Source organism: Cariama cristata, unplaced genomic scaffold (genome assembly GCF_000690535.1).
Source record: "Cariama cristata isolate BGI_N322 unplaced genomic scaffold, ASM69053v1 scaffold40981, whole genome shotgun sequence".
NCBI lineage: Eukaryota > Metazoa > Chordata > Aves > Cariamiformes > Cariamidae > Cariama > Cariama cristata.
In genome coordinates, this window is record NW_009600571.1 from 12,633 (window position 1) to 32,447 (window position 19,815).

The window sequence follows — 19,815 nt, forward strand, 5'->3', positions numbered from 1 at the left end:
ATAAAAAGCACTTTTCAGCCACAGTGTGTGGTTTCAGAATTGCTGTTTTATTCCAAGAGCAGCAAATATCTTAAGATATGAAACAATAGCTGATCTGGCAGCTATTTTCTGCTTCTTTTGAAGAAGCAGATCACACATGCTTCTTCTTCATCACTTCTGTGTGATGTAGAGAAAAACTCTAACACCAAGCTTTGATAGCAATAGTGGATTTACCAACTCGGAGCAAGAAGCCGTACTGCTAGGTTCACAAGGTGTTGCTCCCAAGCTAATAAAACCTGCTTCTGGATATCTTTGGGAGCTCAGCCTTTCATTCCCTTGGCACTTCCAATTCTGGTCTAAAAGCAGGCAGAGGTGGTTTGGTGTCTGTAGTCCCCTACCAAGAGTCTTATGTACAGTACAGCACAGTGACGCCTCTCTTAACCAGAACTTTAGGACATTCCAAAATCAGCACTAACTTGAGGTCAAACTTCTAAATGACAAAGGGGCACTCCGTTTTACACGGAGTGACTTTACTCCTAGCTCTGCCACTGCATGCTACTGAGCTCGGTAACTTCAGTCCCCTATGCCTCTGCTTCCCTCATCTTTTAAGCAGTTGCTTTCCTTCTTTGTGAAGCAGTATGAGGTCCAGGGATAAAAAACATGCTACAAGAACTAGTTATTATTAATGCAATTCAGATATGGAATGCACCAGATGGTAAAATCTCCAGGATTTTAATGAACTATTGTAACAGAACATATGTAATATGACGTTATTATAACAGGCATTTAAATGTATAGTTAGTACATACAACGTGACCTTCTCTGCTCTCAGTAATTCCACTGGAATTATTTTGGATTTATGTCAGATAATACCAGGAACACAAAATAGCCCCATATGTGCAATGTGGTAAGGTTTTCATAGCAATACTATCTTAACTATTGCCTGTCCTGTTTTAATCTTTTGCTGGGGGTATTGTGTTTAGTGGTCTGTGAGACTATGCTTTTTGCATTTATTTCTGGGCAGGAAGTAAAAAAGTACCCTCATGTCAAAGACTAAAATGCCTTTGACCAAGTATCCCTTACCTATCATCATAAAATAGTCATCCTAAAACAGCAAGAACTTTTTGGGTTTTCTCCAATATATTCTGTAAAAATTAGGTCTTTGATCATGTTATGCTAGACCTGGTAAGACTATGTGTCAGAAGAGCCAAACATTCAGTTTCAGACTGTGAGGGCAGTAGTATCTCCTTTCTCCCACAGCATTTGAGTTCTGGACAAGATGAATTATGTGACTAGGCAAAGGTGAAAAAACAGGACTGCAGCTCAAGCCACTGGCATACACATTACCGTCAGAGACAGGTACTGACTTCAGTAAAGGAGGAACATGAAGATACTATCAGTATGTATAATAATTCTAGCTCATCTACAATACAGACTATAAAACTCAAGTGAACTGACATTTAATATATGAGAGGCTGGAAGCAAGATATCAATTTCACATCATAAATTAGCCTTTGTGCTAGTGCCCAAAGATTTGGCTGATTACTCATTGCTTTCCCTTAGTGCTTAAGCAGTCTTTTCCAAAGCAAGACAGTTAAACCACAAAAACGTACCGTAGTGTCCACAGCCCTGACCTTCCCAGCAGGAACGTGCTTTGGAATGGGTTCTTCTACTGATATCATCATGCAGCCTTCTGCTCCAAGAGTAACAATTACGAGCTTACACCCTCTTTCTAACAGCATGCGTCCCACCTTTTCAGCATCTTCAAGGTTGCCAACTGGGATACCCGTTAAAATTTCTGCCTGGAAAATAACCCACGCAAAAGAAAATCATAATCTGACAGCATTCATTTTTGGACAACAGTTGCATTTGAAAACAGTATTTAATATCTTTTAAAAATGTTTATTATAGGATGATCATGAAACCACTTCCTACGCTGATATTCAGCTATGTCTTGCTCCTCATTTGAAATCAGCATGTACTTCAGGCACAGCAGACTAATGGAGAGCAGCCTAGGCAGAGATGCAGGAGTATGGGTTCTGTTCCAGTTTCAGCGACTTACCAGGCATGCAGCCCTTAGTAAAATCACATTTCTCCCACATGCCTCAGTTTCTTCATCTGTGAAATGGACACAATGACACAGCCTTGGCAAAAGCATTTTGTGGTCTAATGCAAAAAATGCTACATGGCAACTTGGTCACTATTGTTGGGGGATATTTATCACTAAGTGAGAAACTTTTAAAATTATTTTTAAAATTCTCGTGTTCAGCTAGAGCAAAATCACAAGGGAAAATCTCTTCAAGGAAAAAAAAATTGCCTAACTTTGACCACTTTGTTTGCTTTAATACATATTTTTAGATAAGAATACCTTAAAGTTATCTAAGCCCTCTTTGGGTAAAGGCCTATTATAAGATTATTATGTATTTGTGTTATGGCCATGTCCATAGGCCTCTGTCAAGACTGAGACTCTTCTGTGTTGGCTCTGTACAAACACAGATAAACTTCTTCTAACAGATGGTGACCTTAAGTCAACTTCTCCCAGTTTCTCTTAAAATTAATCTCTTCTAGTTCCACCCAACTAAGAGCAAAATTTCCCAAAAATCTGCAATGAAGACTCCAGAATCAAGCATTCTTTTTGCCACTTCATACATTTTCTTGATGGCATAGCATTGTCAAATGTCAGGTACCTCTTCTTTTTCTTTCGGCAGGGAAGAGAACAAGAATGAAACAGGAAGAAAGGAAGAGAAAATACAGTGTATTTTATCTGAAACAGCCTAGCAGGCAGTACTCCTGCATAATACAGCATGTCTTCAATTGTAAATAAACAGATGTATTATATTTCGCTGTCTCTATTAAATCTTGTCCTGCTTGCCTGAGAAGAGGGAAGTCCTACTTTATCTTGCACTACTAGGTTACTGCTGGATCCTGAAAAATGTAGTCTGAAGTATTTTCAGATAACCGCCTAGTAACTGAGCACAGTTTCCACACTCTAAGTTCTTATTTTCAGTGGAAAACTTTCGTTGGAACCTATTCACCAGCTACACTTCCTGACCTCTCCTGCATGGGCAGCTTGGCTTCTTGGGAAACAGCTGCTGAAATATTTCAAACTACCTTCCTCTGCATTACTGAAACTTGAACTCAGTGCGCATACTTCTTGATACAAGACTGTAAACTATAGTGATTAAACAACTGCTTCAGGAAGCCCAGGCCATGCCTGTAGTAAAGAGAGGGAGGGCAGACAGCTGGGGACAGGAACTACTACAGCCATCCCAAAGTAAACCGCCCCCAGCCGTGAGTCAGTGCCCGCTGCTCCCCACTGTCATTTCCTCCGTTCCAGCCGGACCCAGGCGAGAGGAGCCACCCTTTGGCTCTGAAGGGTCAGATTATGCCAGCACACACCCTAGGGTTCACAGGATCATTAGCAGAGCACTTACTGGTTTTAATTTTTAAACTTAGAGGACCAAGTTCTGCACTGCCTACTTAGACAAACGCACAAGTGATTTCAAGCACTGTTGATCTGATCACTACAAGGCAGAATCTGGTGAGGCAGGCCTTGGTGGGTAAACTTGTGCGCTGCAGGGGCAAGGTGTGGTTAACACGTACACGTAATTTAAAACTACATTTTTTTAACCACACTGATCCCAGACAGGAATATAGTAAGCTTTAAATTACAAGAAGGCAACAAAACCTACCCAATTTTCTCTTTGGCATGTCACCATGCTGCTCAAACTTCTCTTGCAGTACAAACTATTAAAGCAAATTAAACCTATTTCAGTTTTTAAAAGGTTTTAAAAGTATTTTCAAGTAGGAAAATTTGTTTCAAAAAGTATCTCACAAAACCTTCTGAATGTATCTTCTTGCAAAGTTTGCAAGGAGTCAGGATGCCCATAATGGCTTTGGAGTAACTAAGGACAGAAAATAAACAGCATTACAATATATATACACTCTATTCTAATATTCAAGTGTCTAAAGAGTCTGTGTTTCTTCACGAATTTTAAGATCTCTGGAGCAGGAACTATGCATTCCTGTATTCAGAACACCTAGCACATCATGTTACAAGAATAAAAATGGATTAACACAAATCCTTGAGAGAAACTGGCTAATGGAATTTCCAATGTACTTTATGAGGGGCAATAATTCCAAACATTCTACTTATGTTGCAAAGTCTCCAGGATGAAAGTGGATTTGGTTTTGGTAGAGAAACAGTAAATCTAATTTGGGTTTATTTACCTGGTATTTACACTTCTGTAAGCTTGTGGGCAAGGTAAATGAAATATTAAAATATAATATTCTTCCTAATGAAACGCACATGCTGTATGCTTAGCATTAGCATTGTATCCCTCTTTTTGCTTGCTGTGTCCCAAGTCAACAGGATTGTTTGCTAGGGTAGTGAAAGAATTGTTCTGGGACTGATATGTGAAAGGCTTTGCAGAGATCTTTCTTTTCATCTTTATACTGCTTATACCAAATAAATAAAATTATTTTGAACAGATAGAGTCTGTATAAAAGTAGATCTACAACTGCTTGAAACCACTATCATCTAACTCATCTACAGCAGGATGGTAAAACTAAAAAATACTGGAATGAGCTGGAAGAACCATAAAAGCAGCAGAAGCCAGACAGATTCTGTGCCAATAATTAGAGATTGCAGTAAATGTCAACTGATGTTAAATACTGTGGTGAGTTTTTAAGTTCCTCCCTTCAGTAGAATCTTATTTAAAAAACAAACCATGGTACAATTGAAGGAAATAACTAATGGTTATGTAAAGAAAAAATTAAATAACAATACTAAAAGCCCAATGTGGACATTTGCCATAGTACTGTACAAAAAGCAGCAAATTAGGAATTTTATTTTTCTGCAGCTAGTCTCATAAAATTCCTCAGTTAAATGGACCTATTAAAGCAAGACGGCATTCCACAAAACTGCTGTCAGAATAAACATATGATGGACATTATATAATTAATCTACACAGAATTTTCTTAATTTTGTTTACAAAAGTGGAAGAGAAATTTAACCCAAGCTTTTAATTTAACTGATATGAAGGTTCTTGGCCATAATCCTCACTAATCTTAGTTAACTCTCTATGTCTCTTTAGACTGTGGAGTCTAGTCACAGCAAGTTGACACAAACCAGCACTGCCACAGAAAAAAATGGTTCTGCTTTTTCCCTTCCACTCCTGTCCACATGGCCCATTCTCTTGTGCCAGCACAGCCATTTGTGTGGCCAGGAAACAAACTGGATTGCAAGGCACATCAGTGTTAAAATTAACACCACCCTCAAAAGCTGATCCAACCCAATTAACTTCTTTCAACAGTAGTACTAGTTTACATTGCTAAAAGTGACAATGAAACTACGATATGAACCTTTGCCAGGTGTCCCTAAGATGTGGTGCATTTGGGGTAGCCTATGGCTTACACAGCCACTTTCATGGAGATGTTTTGGATCCTCTGCTTGGCATTTGCAAGACCAAATCTGCAGCATGATATCTAGTTTTGGGATCTCTGGCACACATGAGACACTGATGTACTACAGCACACTACAGTGGGAAGGCCATCAAGACAGACAGGGCCAGAGACCAGGATATATGAGAAGAGGTTGGGAGAAGCGGGCTTGTTCAGCCTTAAGAACACAAGGCTAAGGGGAGATCTAATTGCTGTCTACAGCAATTTAATGGGTGGGTATAGAGAAGATGGAGCCAGAATCTTCTTGAAGGTGCACAGGGACAAGGCTCGAGACAACAGGCACAAGCTGGAACATGGGAAATTCCAGTCTTAGGACAAGCTTTTTCACCATGAGGGTGATGAAGCAGCGGAACAGGTGCCCAGAGGTCATGCAATCTCCATCCTCGAAGATTCAAAACTTGACTGGACAAAGCCCTGAGCAATCTGACCTAAACTGGCCATGCTTCACCAGGGTGTTGGACTAGAGACCTCCACAGGTCTGTTCCCAACTTCTGTGACTCTATGAACCTCAGCAAATACAAACTGGTGAAATAACAAGAAGTGTTCATTCTTTGGGGAGCAGTCCATCATTTGGACTGATTTTTGTGCACCTAGGACAAAAAACAACTTTGCAAATGTTGCCAGTTACTGCTGGAACAGAAATAATAAATAATAATAGGGAAATTGTGCCAGTTTAAGGCTAACCCATCTAAAACTACAGATGATAATTTAAAATATTTTTAATTTTAAATATTTAAACACAGTAAGCCAGTTGGCTACAAACTTGGCTTGTACCTTAGGAGATTTCTTTGAGAATGACAGAACAAGAACTCAATCTCATTAATTCTAACACATGTGAACAGTCCCAAAGAAGTAGTGAGACAGATTTGGTATATAAGCAATTGCAAGATCAGGCCACAAGCCAAGCTAGTTCCAGTTGTTTCAAATTATAAAATTTTTACATACATACAGGCAGAAATACTTATCGTGCTAGACTAATTAAAAACTGATTGAAATGAATTGGCTTGAAGCAATTCCCTCCCCGCTCAAAAGTAACATCCTTCATTTTGGACTAAATATGGGAAATTTCATAGTTTCCAGCAACTGATAAAATGGAGTTTTGAGCAAAGTTGGAATTAAAATATATTGTGAATTGCTGGCAACTTCTGTGCAAGAAAAGGCAAATTCAAGAGATGTTCTGAAATATTTTAATTCTAAAGGACCTATTTTTGTTTTGACTACTAGGGATATCAATTATTTTTTCTTAAGAAAGACTATCCCTAGTATTAATGTCTCTATATTAATAAGCAGTTCCTTAAATATCCTAATCCAAGATTCCAGATACAGTTTTATAAAGTTGATATTCTCTGAATCTTGTAAAAGTCAATACCATCTCTTGATTTTGCACATACTAACAAGAATTTCCATTAACATTTCTTCTAAAAATGATCTAGCCTCTAGTAACGCAGAAGAACACTTAAAAGGAAACAATAGGATAGTATCTATTCTTCCATATTATTTTTATACATCTTGCAGCTTTATTTAACAAAATTAGCAATTAACTTATATTTAGTTGTACTGCTTTCTACCAGTGAAGCCCCAAAGTATTCTGTTAGCATTTTAATTAAATCTTTGCTAGGTCTTTCTTATTTAGATCAGAAGTCTGATACACATTTTACATTAGGGAGAAGGCAGTTCCCAGGTTTGCATTAAAAATAGCTTGACGATCTAAATCATTTGCTGTAACCATTTAGGAGTTTTCCTTCTCCTGAAGGGCTCCTCAGTATTCTTTGAATGGAGAAGCAGCTGTTCTTCAAAACATTTAGGATCAAATTGAAATCGCTGATGTGCAATACATTTTGGTTCCTAACCTGCAGGGCTATGTAACTGCATGCACACACTAAATAAGAAAAACAACACATGAACTGTATTGACATTGTGGTTGTGCCTAGAGCCATACTGCAGCAAGGAATCACGCAAATATGTGGGAAAAAAATGGTAAGTATCTTGTACAGGATTGTCTCTTTTTCAACATTTATAGATGGCTGAAAAGAACAACCATTGGTTTTCACTAAGATGACATTGGATACATTTATTTTTCATTAGAAGAATTAAGGGAATGGAGAACCAGCACATTCCTGCACAAACCTCAGGGATTAGGCTTTGCTACATCTGGGAATTAACAAACTAGTCTCAACAAGTTTGATCTTTCTGGGAAAAGATAAAACTGAACTACAGGCTAAGCAAAGAAAGAACTGATAACCTTGCAAGATTTGTTCTGAGTTTTTTTGTTCATGAACCACATAAAAAGAAAGTAATGTCAGACACAAAAAAAATTTATTATTGCAACAAGCAAGAGTGAAAAGAACAGCTTGTGAAGAGCCTTCTAGACAAACTAATGGTAGATAATTCACTGATAGTATAATTTTGTTTGCTTCTTGCTAGCACATAAATCCATAAGAACAAGCTGTGCTGTTATACCAGATAACTGCATGTGCTTTCATTAAATCCTAAAGCATTTAATGAAGGATGGAGTATAAAGTGTCATGTTCTATTTGATACTCGCATGTTTGGGACCCAACATCCCATGGCTGTCTGAAACCATAGCTGACATTTTAAAACTTTTATTCTGTGACAAAGTCATTGCAGATCAAAAATCCTGACCTTCCTGGCAGCAAATAACAGAAACTTCTGACTCAGTAATAATTCAGCTAACCACAAGGACCATCCCCTTTTTCTCATCTTTAACAATACAAACACTCCACATAGTGTATGAGATGTCTTAGGCTAAATGGCTAGCATTCTGTTCTACAGCTAACATAATCTTCTGTTACAAACATAACTCACATAATATCCACAAACCACAGGATTTTACAATTTCAAGGTATTTCTTGGTGAACAAGAAAGGACATTTTGGTAAAATTGTGTGATAAATCCTCGTAAATTTAAATGACTAAGCAAGCCAAACTGAGCAATAAAAAAAGTCAGTGTAAATGTAATCTTGCCTTAGCATATAAGCCTGTGTTAAAAAGAATGTTTTAGAAGAAGTTGAACTGGATAGCTCTAAAGACTTCATCTTTAAAACCAAGATGATTTATTAACTATTTAAGACTTAGTAATGATAAAGCAGAAATACATTTTTTTTTTCTGGTAGCACCTAAAAATCCCCCAAAAAGAAAAAAAAAAGATCCCTAAAGGGGTAAGGCTGGAACATAAATAGGATTTTGGTTAGAAGGAAGTTATTTGAGACTTAGAAAGACTAAGTAGGAGAGGCAATGGAGCTGGAACAGAACATCTCAGGAAGACAGTTTTAAGCAGCACGTTCAATAAATTCGGTCATAGAGAATAACAATAATAATAATAAAAAAATCCATTAAATAAGAATGACCATAGTGGCTCAGAGCAAAGGACCATCTTATCCAATTGCTCTTTTCTGACTGTGACTGCTAGTAGATACTGAGGGAAATAATAAAAAAAAAATGTATAAAAAGATCTTTTCCCAGTATATAGTCTCGATCATCAACGTCTTAGGTACTTCCTGATTTAAGAAGATGAAGGAAATGCAGATGTAGTTGGCTGAATGGACGAAGTTTAAAAAATTAGAATTATCTTTAAGATTTGTAGAATTAACTTATTGCTTTTAAGTCCCATAAGAGACGTGACTGGTAACCTTTATTTGGGTATGTAAACATTCATCTCTATATCAAACTTCTCAAGTGCATACATTACAGGGATCTGAAATTAAAGTAAGTCATGAAAGAAAACAGAAAACAGATGGCATATGAATACATAACAATTACTAAAAAACCAACTTTCAAACTTGTGATATAAGAAAAACAAATGTTTCATTTTTCCTCTTTTCTCAGCAAAAAGAAAGGAACAATGGCAATAGTTCATCCCTGAAAATCAATTCAATAACAAATCAGACACACAGAGAGGATGAAATCAAACATAATTATTATTACAGTTGCGCTAATGTAATCGATTTCATTGCAAAGTATGAAAAGGTTATTTTTAAAGCAAAATTTATATGTATTTATGTGCCATTCTTGTTCTCAGAATGTGCTGTAGGAGTCCCACACTTGGATCTGTGCTACCATGATATGGCTGGCAGGAACTTCCATTGGTCTACCATTTCCATAAACTTAGGAGAGACAAGCCTTCTCAATAGTAGAGAGCATATTTCTGTGCCTGGCTGTGCATACAATGATCCTAGCTATCTTCAAATGGTAATTACTTTTCAAAAGAAAATAGCAGAAAAGAATGCAAACTGTAGCCCCAGCTCTGCAGGAAAGGTAAATGAGTGAGCAGGGATCTATTATAATTATACACCTGTATTTCTTGTTCTCCAAATAGAAGTAATTTTCTTTTCTCCATGTGGTGGTAATAATAATACACCCTGGCTCCAGCAAGCTAAACTTCTCAAAGAATGTCTCTTTCAAGACTGTCCTCTAGCAATAAAGTATAACAAAGGGAAAACTTTAACATGTGTGTTGCAAAGAGCAATGAGAAAAAAGTCAGGAAGAGACAAGTAATGAAAAACAAAGTTTTGTTTCTAACATATGGGGGATAAGTTTTTGCAAGGGAAAAAAAAAGTAACTAGCAACATTATGAAAAAAGCAAACAACGAATGACATTTACTAAATTGGTGGGAGAGTATGGGTGTTCTCAGCCCAAAATGTGCACCGTTTAGCCCATCCAGGGCCATAGTCCAGGCACAAGTGCTTTCTGGAAGCATGAAGAAAACACCATATTGGTGTCCTGCAAGTCCCCTGAACAAGAATAAATACTTTGCCTTAGCATTCTCTTCATCACATATAATTGAGTTCTGACAGCTGTTGGACAGTGTCTGAGCCACAAATGATATCACTGACAGTTACACTGGAAACTTCGCCTTCCAGGCACCTGAGGAGCTGTGGCATCTCCCACCTTGCTATTTTGCTAATTGCTGAATGCTCTGGAGTAGCTGAACTTGGCAGACACATACTGAAACATCCCAGAAAAAAATTCAGATGTCTCTTTGGGTTACTTAGGCCAACTCTTAAACGCTAGAAGACTCATGAACTGAGAACTTCTGATATGGTTTATGACGGGTTTTAACAAAAATTTCAAAAGAATGTAATTGAGTTTTGAAGAACTTACTCTGATACGTATTGTCATAAGACAAAAAATCCTGTAAGTAAGTAGGGCCATGCTTTCCTCTTAGTCTTCCCCCTCCTCTCCACTGAGAGGTATCATGTTCATTACAGAAATCATGTTTGCTGGAGATAACTTTATCTATGATTAAAGCATGGCTTCTATCCACTAGGTTACTTCTCCCACATTCCTGTTTATATAAAGAGAGGGTGAGGGGAAGGAACACAGCACGCATAATGCTAATAAATAGGAAATTTAAACAAAGACTTTATGAGACAAGCTTAATTTGTCTCTTGTGACAAAAATAATTTCCTTTGGGAGAAATAACACACTTGAATTAGAAAAGAGAGGGTAAAGGAGGAAAAAAAAAAAACCAGGGGGAAAACATACAGTTGAAGTGCCAGAGAAACAGATTCACTGAAAACACATCTGACAGGAAGAAGCATATGAAGCTACTATTTACCATCAAGTGCAGCATGTGTGCATCACCTCCTGGCAAGCAAGTTTAAAACTGTCAGAACACTATGGCTATCGCATTCCTCCTAAACATATCAAGGGACCGCAGTACAAGAACAATGATCTGTTTTAACACTTATCACTCAGTGAAAACATTTTAAAAGTGTCCTTTTATGGATTTGTTTTACTCATCTACTTGTAAGGAAGGCTGGACACAACTTTCCTTCTGCAAACAATTAATTCAATTTTGAGTGTAATCTAAAGGTATTTTACAATACTCCTCTTTGCTTGTTAGCTCAGGGATCACACTTGTCACCTCAGTTTTTCTGCTCCCTATGTTGCATTTCTGAGAAGAGAATCCCTCTGAAACTCTACTGCTTAAGACTCCTTCTTTAACATGATATAAGACCATTACCTCAGTTTCATTGCAGCAGAAGATATCAGAATGGGTATAAAATTGTGGATCTAGGTCAGCAAGGGCTGGAGCTGGATTAAATAAAGTCTTTACTGAAAAAAAAAAACAAAAGAAAAGTCTAAATCTCCAGTGTTCTAGATTCATAAACCATCACCTGAAATACTATTGTGGTTAATTCACTGCCCCCAATGTTTATTATTAACACACAAATGGCTCTCAGTTTCTGTGTCCCCGTTTTACAGAACTGCTAAAAGTTTCATTTATTATATTAAAGTTCCTTTCTAATTCATGTGCAGGCACCTGTTATGATGGGAACATGACAGAAGAGTAACAGAAAAAATAATCAAGGAATTATTAAATTTAAAAAAAAAAGGGATAAAGCCTTAGACAGTAATGCAATTTGTTTAACTGATGACGCTTCTTCCAGGCTTTTAATAAGTTTTACAAGAACTGATTTAGTTCTAGAATTTTTTCAGTGTTGTTATCTGTGTTCTGTACATGAAGAAACAGGGGTATGGAGTAATGAAGGGCATGCCCAGACAAGGACTTAAACATGCTTCTGAATGTGTTACCTAACTTGTTCAAACTGCCACATTATAAAACTGTAGTGTAGACAAGGCATCGTATATTTTTAATATGCTATCTGGCAGAGCTAGACCTAAACTTAACACGTGGTAGAATATGTTAGTTAACCTAACTTTAAACTGTAGCCTAAGGCCCCGTGTAACAGCAGAAAAGGTTTGTCACGAGGACAGTATAAGTGACTTACTCACTGTTAACACAGGAAGTCTGCAGACTTGGTTTCTCACTTTGCCAATTTTATGATTAATACTTCTGCGTCTTAACCACAAGACCATCATCATTTTCATATAAAGCATACTCTCTTACTTTACAAATATTCCTTATAGTAAGTGATCAAATCTTCCAACTTGGATGCCTAAATTTTCAGTCCTAAACACATATTTAGACCCTAAGCTTTAGCACATAATATTCAGACAGACTAAACACTTCTGAATCCCAGTTAATGCCCTAAAAGATGCACAGACACTTCTGAAATCTGAGTACCGAGAAGTTTAGAAGATGTCCTTTTTATTAACACACTGAAAGTTTTAGCCTTTGACTGTACAACTTTATCATGCCTCTCTACCTGCCTCGTTAAAAAGAGTATTAAAGTGACAAAGACATTTACTCAGAAGGCAGAAAATGCCAGGATTAGGATTTCCAATGAAATCTTAATTTGGCTTCCTTATGTTATTACAATACAGTATGTATTATAAGCTCTTTAATTATATGATCATATACCACTGAAAACAGCATGTGATCACATAATTAAAGACTGCAACATAATACATATGCAGAAAGGAGACAAATTAAGGTTTCACAGGCAACCTTAACTCTTGCATTTCCTATTTTCTGAATTGCAACCCTAATCGTTTTTTTAAACACAAATCTTTAAAGTATACTTTCCTAGGTAAAACAAACAAAGAGCACATATTGGAAAACAAACTCTGTCATGTGGTATCATACCGACATATACATGGGTCAGGAGCAATGCTGGAAGCGTTCTAGCTTGGGTTTTAAGTAATACAGACTCATCGTGAACAGCGTGTAATACATTACTGTTAGTTTGCTCCCATATTTAATATCTGCTGAGCAGAGGGGAGATAGAGGAAGCCTTGGATTCCGTTCAGGCTGTGAAGAAGAGCATGGCTTGTGAACAAGGGTAGTCTGTTTGGTCCCCCTAAGAAACACCAAATTATCTTTTGCCCCAATTTTTTCTCTCACTTTGCCAAGAACCATTCTTCTCACCTAGTTTCCATTCTTTATACCTCCTTGCATAGGCGCTATGCAATAGTAATCTTTTTCACTTCAGTTTCATCACATCATATTTCTTTACGCCCCCTCTCCTTTGCTTTATTTTTCCCAATTCCAGTACTCACAGCCTACCCCCTGACTCTACATCTATACTGCAGTCTCTGTTAACAAATCCTATCCTGTTCCAATTTTGTCCCCCTTTCAGTTTCTCTCTTCCTTCTTCCTCTGCCACCCCCAAAATTAAGCAAATCCCTCCTACACTTCCCTTGTCTGAAATCTACTCTCCCTCCCCAGCATTCCTGTCCAGCTTTGTCTCGTTCTGTATTCAAATCAGGCAAGCTCCAGCTCTGCACTTCCTGGGCCTACAAGAGATTCTTAACAGTATAAAAGAAGTTGCCTAAAACCAGATTCAGGAATTACACTGAAAGTCATGCTGTCCAAATGGACAACTGCCTGTATGGACAGACTCTCAGGTGAAGCTAGGTGTGAAGCTCATAACAATTTTCTCAAGCCTATGTGAAAGGTAGGTATTTTCCAAAGGCAGATAATGCAGTAAAAGTCAGGCAGCTTTCCACAGTGTTGTAAAGGCTTATCTTTAAAAGAAAGCTCCCTTGCTATCAAGTCTTAACTAAATTTTAGGGTAGCCAGTATTCCTAATTTGAAAGTGGGTAAGGTGGGAGGCATTTTCCATTGCCTGGTTTCTGCTGCCACTATGCTTTGGTAGAAATTACAAAGAGTTTAACCACAGACAAACACCTGATATGAAAAATTGCAGCCCAAGATTAAAAAGTTGAAGCACCTGAAAAATAGATCCTTTACTTGCAAGTGACATGGAAGCTTAATAACTGAGGCTGCTTCCAGCCCATTCTTCACTACAGTATTAATAGGCTGGGCATTATCAGCCATCTTTTACAAACTGTGTCATTAGACAAGGCCCAAAACTGCTTTTCAGACTTTGATATACAACATTTCGCTCATCAATGAAGTGGTCTCCCTCTGGGAAGCAGCAGCAGCTTCACAACACGTGGTCATTAAACCCTAGAATTTTCCAGTCAGATCTCCACTACAATTTATACCCACTTCATATAATTATTCACAACCAGCCCTCCCTCCCTTCCATTCCTTCCTTCCTCCCTTTTCCCCAAGATTGTCACAAGTTCTTTAATAATCAGTGCCACAATGAGAGGAAGTCAGAACATGAGATGTCCCTCTCTAGCTTACAGATCTAGGTGATGTTCACTGAACAGAAGCAAAGAGGTCTTGCCTGTGTGTCCACATTCTTTCTCCATCTTACTGCTTATTTCTTTCAGTAAGAATGAAGAAAAACAAGCAAAAAACCCCTTGAAACAGAGGTTTGAGGCATCTGGGTATGCATCTGTTTTAAACAAAAATAGTCTAGTGCACATCCTAACATGCAGTACTGCATTATACATGAGGGTATTGCAGGCTAAAAGAAGGGAAATTGCATTAACAATTTACAGTTGGCTAAGGATAGATTTTTATAGCGCTACAAACTCAGCTGTTTACTTAGATTTGACTGCATATGACATTTGAACATGTGTAGCCTCTTGCTTTAAAGAAGAAGTAACCAGAGCTTTCCTGATACGAGCACTGCACAAAGATAGCAGATTGACAGCACAAAACTATAGCTGGCCCACAGCTAACTACTAAGTTGTCTGGTTATACTGTGCTGTCTACAGTTGCTAAAGGCTTGCATGTCTGTTCCATGTATCAGGTTTGGATTTTTCTTAACTGCCTTTAAAAAAATCCTCTCTTTTCTTCTGTCACAGGCTAGCATCTTGCCGTACAAGGGTGACAAAAGTGTGAAGCATCTTACCAAAACTATGCATAGACTTAGAAGTAGACAAAGTAAGTCATGGAGATTGACTCATGACTCAACTATAGTCCATTGACCACTAGATTAAGAATGCTTTTAACCATTTTCATAAAACATAATGAAAAAATATAGTAAGCTCTGTTTCTACCTCCCCCTCCCACATGTTTAGGCATTCCAGGTGCTACTCAGTTTTCTAAAGTTTTTAATTTTTGTTTAGATTTGCATGAACCCAGTTTTGACATTTCAAACAGAAGTCTAAATAATTTTTCCCCATGCACAGTTCTGTTTATAGAGTTTATGACTATTACCACCACAGTTTCAGAGCCACTCTCCCAGCCTTGCATCTGACATAGCTGCTTAAATCAGCACAAAATACATTAACACAACGCATGAAGTTCTGCTACATCTGACATCTTCACTTGTGCGTGAACACTAGTGATCACAACATGTGCACAACAGATCTTGGTGCAGGAGGACTGAAGAGTCAACAATCTCAATGTGCTATGATCTACTGGAGCAAGCCTGGGCCCAGCTGCAAGGAACCAGTTACTTCTGATCCCAGTTCCATCCCTGACCTGCTATGTGATTGATGATACTATGAGCTGTCCCCTCCCAGTCTTATCTTCTGGATAGACGTGAACAACATATTTTTAATCTCATATAGATGCCTCACTTGCATAATTATTTACTTACTCTTCAAATACTGTGGTAATTGTGCTTGAGTAACTGAAAGCATTACAGACACTTAAACAACAAAAACATCATGTCGTTAGTGAAATCTCATCCTGTTCAAGCAAAATGTCAGCTTTTATCTACGTATATGCTATACTGAAGGAACAATGGCCTATATTTGAAAGTACAGCACAGTGACAATTTACTAATAATTTCACAGAGCATGACTCTGTCTATTCAATAGCAGCATGCCAAGTCATGCTCTTAAGAATTTTGGTTAAGAAGAAAAAGCATTTTCTTTTTTTTTACTTTAAGGATGTTAACTTCTATATAGAAAACCACAGTCATACCTACTGCTATGCTGGGGAACAAGGGCATAAGTCTGGTTTTGAGGTCATTTCATTCACTTTATTGTGTGTGGAACTTTACTGGCTTGCATTCATTATGCTTGTTCTGCTCTGGAATAATACCAGAGTCAGGCCCACAGCTCCTGACCTAACAACATTATACTGTCTTTAGTCACAGCATGAAAATAGGAGGAAAGGCAGCACCTGATGTATACGGGGAGATTATATATATCAACCAACGGGTATGGGTTGATTTGCTGTTCAAGGTAAACACTGCAAAATTTTAAAACTGAATTCAGTTTTCATTAGCATAGCATGAATTTGTTGACTATTGTTTCATTTCTAAATAAAACTAGTATGATAGAAACCAGAATAGACCACAGGATCTTTACTTAGAAAGCATGATGAAGAATATTTTTCATGCAATACAAATGAGGGAGACAGAATGGCTTATGTTAAATTACCTCCACTGGCACGTGCCATTTTCAGAGCTTCAAGAGAAACAGTCGGGGTTATTTCTAGCTGGCAAACAACCACTTTGGCTTTCTGGATGACATCAGAAGCCCTCTTCAGGTCTTCAAAATTTAAAAGCAGGTTGGCTCCTGGGACTATGACAATGACATTCTGTCCTAAAGAGAAGATATTGTGTTTTTTACATTAACTTTAGCAATAAAGTATGTAAAACAATTCCTTGCTTTTCTACATTCCACGTAAGTATTTCAATTTGCTTTCCAAAAAATCCCCACTAGAAATGTATGCATTGCTGACATTTTCAAACATCCAAAGACTTCAGAAGATAATCAAAAAGATGGATGGACTACTGAATGTTACACTGCACAACAAATGCAGTATATATTTCTTTGGGAAAAGTCATGTATGGCCTTTCCCCGATCTTATTTTGATGTTTTCTATGAACTCCAAAGAAGCCCTGTACTAGTCACAGTGGAGATGGTGACATACGTTGAGGCTGATAGTTGCGTTTTCCTAAAATATTCCAGTAGCGCTTCAAAGAGAAAAGCATCAATGTGATTACTGAGTTCATACGCCAAAAATGCCACAAAAATTGTAATTTTCCCATCAGCTGGGAACACAGAATATTTCACACAGCTATGAAAATTATGCGTGTTCTTTAGATTTCAGAGAAGCAGGTTTGCTCCATTTACCTGTGACACTTCAAGTTAGGTCCCCTAACCATCATGAAAACCAGAATCAGCTTGTCACCAAAACGCCAAAAGGCAATACTGTGTCTAAGGAAAACTTTATCAGAAGTGAGTAAAGAAGGTGGGTGACAGATTCTTTTGCACTTAAAGCTGCCAGTAGAATGGTCTAAGCAAAGCTATATGTGCAGAAGCATGGCTGTATCTCAAAGCATGTCTATGATCCTTTTCATTCTCATAGTTTGTTTTACAGTTAGGTGAGGAGGTTCATTTATGTAAGTTCAAAATACCCTCATTTTTCTTCAGACATGCAAGTTGTCTTCTTTTATTGCAGTTTCTTTCTTTGATTCTCTCTTTTTTTAATCTCTCTTACAACACCTAGAGACCTTCAGGCATGGGTGCCTTCAAATTAAAATTTATTATTAATCACTCAGGTATTAAATTCAATAAGTCAGTTGTTCCTTGATTTACAGGCTCAGCCCGCCCCCGCTGAAGAGTCCTTTAAGGACTGCCAATCATTAAAGACTACCAATTCTGTAATGAACTGAATTACTCTGTAAATAAATATTTATGTTTTTAAATACATTATTTTTGTTGAATGCGACTTCAAAGTCCTTTGAATAAGAAACATGCAAAGCTTGTCTCCCTAAATATGTTCTGAAAAGAAAGCAGGACAATGGAAAGAATAATATAGTGATCTCAGAGGGAGGGGCCCAAGCTTTCCAAAGCAATTCTGCTGTCAATGGTTTGGTACAGAACAGCTGCATATGAAAAGAAAACCTCAGCATTTAAAGCCAACGCCCTGCTTTTCAACAGACAATGATGGGCATCTCAGATTAAAAAAAAAGAAAAACCCTTCTGCAACAGTAAATGCTATCAAAGATATCTGAATCCTGTTGAGGAAACATTCAAAGGCAAATTGCACCTATTTTGCCAAACATATCCTTTGAAAGCTTATAGGGTGCAGCAGCACAAACAATAAAAGGCAGGGAATCGGTGGAACAAAAATATATTTCATTTCTGCCTGGACTCTGTGCTACCTAGAATCTCAGACTCTATCCACACGTCTTGCTGCATTATCTTGCTGAACTCTTTAGCTGTACTGACATGTATATTATTAATAGACTTTAGAGCTAATGGCCCAAGGCGATAAGGAAGGCTGTTTGCTTAAACCCATATGTGCAAATTCAAGGTAGACCATGCTGCACTGGATCACAGTCAGAAGCTTTTCTTTGTAACTACAAAAAGTCAGAGACTTACGGTCTGCTTTCAAACCTGCCAGAGAAACGAAGTACCTACTGTGGTGTAACAGTCCGGACAGGCTTAACCCAAGCTGGAGGTAAAAAGCCACATGCTGTTCTTAGCTACATACACCACACTAACTGTGAATGACAGCAGTCACCACAAACTTACACCACCATCATGAAAGCAGAATCTGGACCTATGCACTCACAATTAATACCAGAATTTTGTACTACCAGCAACCACTTTGTTGAAAGCAATTATTTCTTGCCAGGGAAATCAGATGGAAAATCAGCACCAGGGACAACAGAGTTAAAGACAGATGGCAAAGAGGGGTGGGATTCATCTTGTCCAAGATTAACTAATTTTTAAAGTTTTCAAAAAAATCCTATGTTCTAGAAAATTCTAAGAAAACTAATTTCTAAAAATAATTTTTCTATGTTCCTTCAACAATGAGGAGAGACAAGTATTTTCAGAGTTTTTTAATCTTACACATCTTAGATATCTGTTCGAGGAGGAGAAAAACTATTGTCCGGAAATGCCTATGTATCTCTGTTAACTATAAGTGAAGGCTTAAGCCGTACACCTAACTTTGAAACAGCTCAAGTGAGGTAAAACGTTACCGACACCAAGAACGAGAAAAATATACTTACTGCATTACTGTTAATTCTAACATATTTTTACTTAGACTAAAAATTCTCAGTTTTGATGGGAGCATCTATATAATTTCAGGTTTTGCAGACGTCAGCTAGAATATTAAGGGCCAGATTCACAGTTGCCATAAGCTAGAACAGCTAAATGAAGCTGAAAACCTTGTGCAAGCTTATACCAGATGGGGCTTGGGTCCAATCAATACTTAAAACAGTGTGAACGCTGCATATGTAAATATTGTCCTCAGTTGGGCTTCTAAACCTACTATTGTCACTTCTTAGAAAGACGGATAACTCAAGCTAGATTTTTTTTTTTTTTTTACAAGTGTCATTTTATAAATGCCACCACATGAGAAGTGCCAGTGGAAAAATCAAAGGCAAATCAGTAAACATCATGGGCCAGTAACCATCACTTTTTAAAACGGGATGATGAGCCTAAAAGCCATCAGTAGTGCCTAGAACTCACCAAAATTGCAAACAATGCAATTATAACAGTAGCTGCAGAGCTTCTGCATAATACTTCATAGGGAAAAAAGATGATACTTGCGACCAGAAAAGAATGTTACAAGAAAAACATTTGCTGCCAAATCACATAGTTCATGAATACGAGGGCAAGTTTTGGGTGTGTCATGGTATCATAATTTCTGTGCAATTACTTGGTAGAAGC

At 37.6% G+C, this 19,815-nt stretch overlaps 1 protein-coding gene across 1 annotated transcript; it reads right to left on the reverse strand.

The window, feature by feature from the left end:
- Positions 1-385: 385 nt before the first annotated feature.
- RBKS (ribokinase) lies at positions 386-17,141 on the reverse strand. The gene is made up of 5 exons (XM_009710064.1): positions 17,060-17,141; positions 16,564-16,728; positions 11,429-11,520; positions 1,593-1,781; positions 386-469 (listed from the first exon to the last, which is right to left on the reverse strand). The coding sequence occupies exons 1-5, from the start codon at positions 17,139-17,141 to the stop codon at positions 386-388; spliced, it is 612 nt and encodes a 203-aa protein (XP_009708366.1).
- Positions 17,142-19,815: the final 2,674 nt, after the last annotated feature.

Coding starts and splice junctions, on each gene's coding strand:
- RBKS (XM_009710064.1), bottom strand. CDS start 17,141: ATGAACTCAGTAATCACATTGATGCTTTTCTCTTTGAAGCGCTACTGG. Junction 1,782..11,428: donor TCTGCTGCAATGAAACTGAG/GTAATGGTCTTA, acceptor GTTATTTTCCAG/GCAGAAATTTTAACGGGTAT. Junction 470..1,592: donor TCAGGGCTGTGGACACTACG/GTACGTTTTTGT, acceptor TTTGTCATTTAG/AAGTTTGACCTCAAGTTAGT.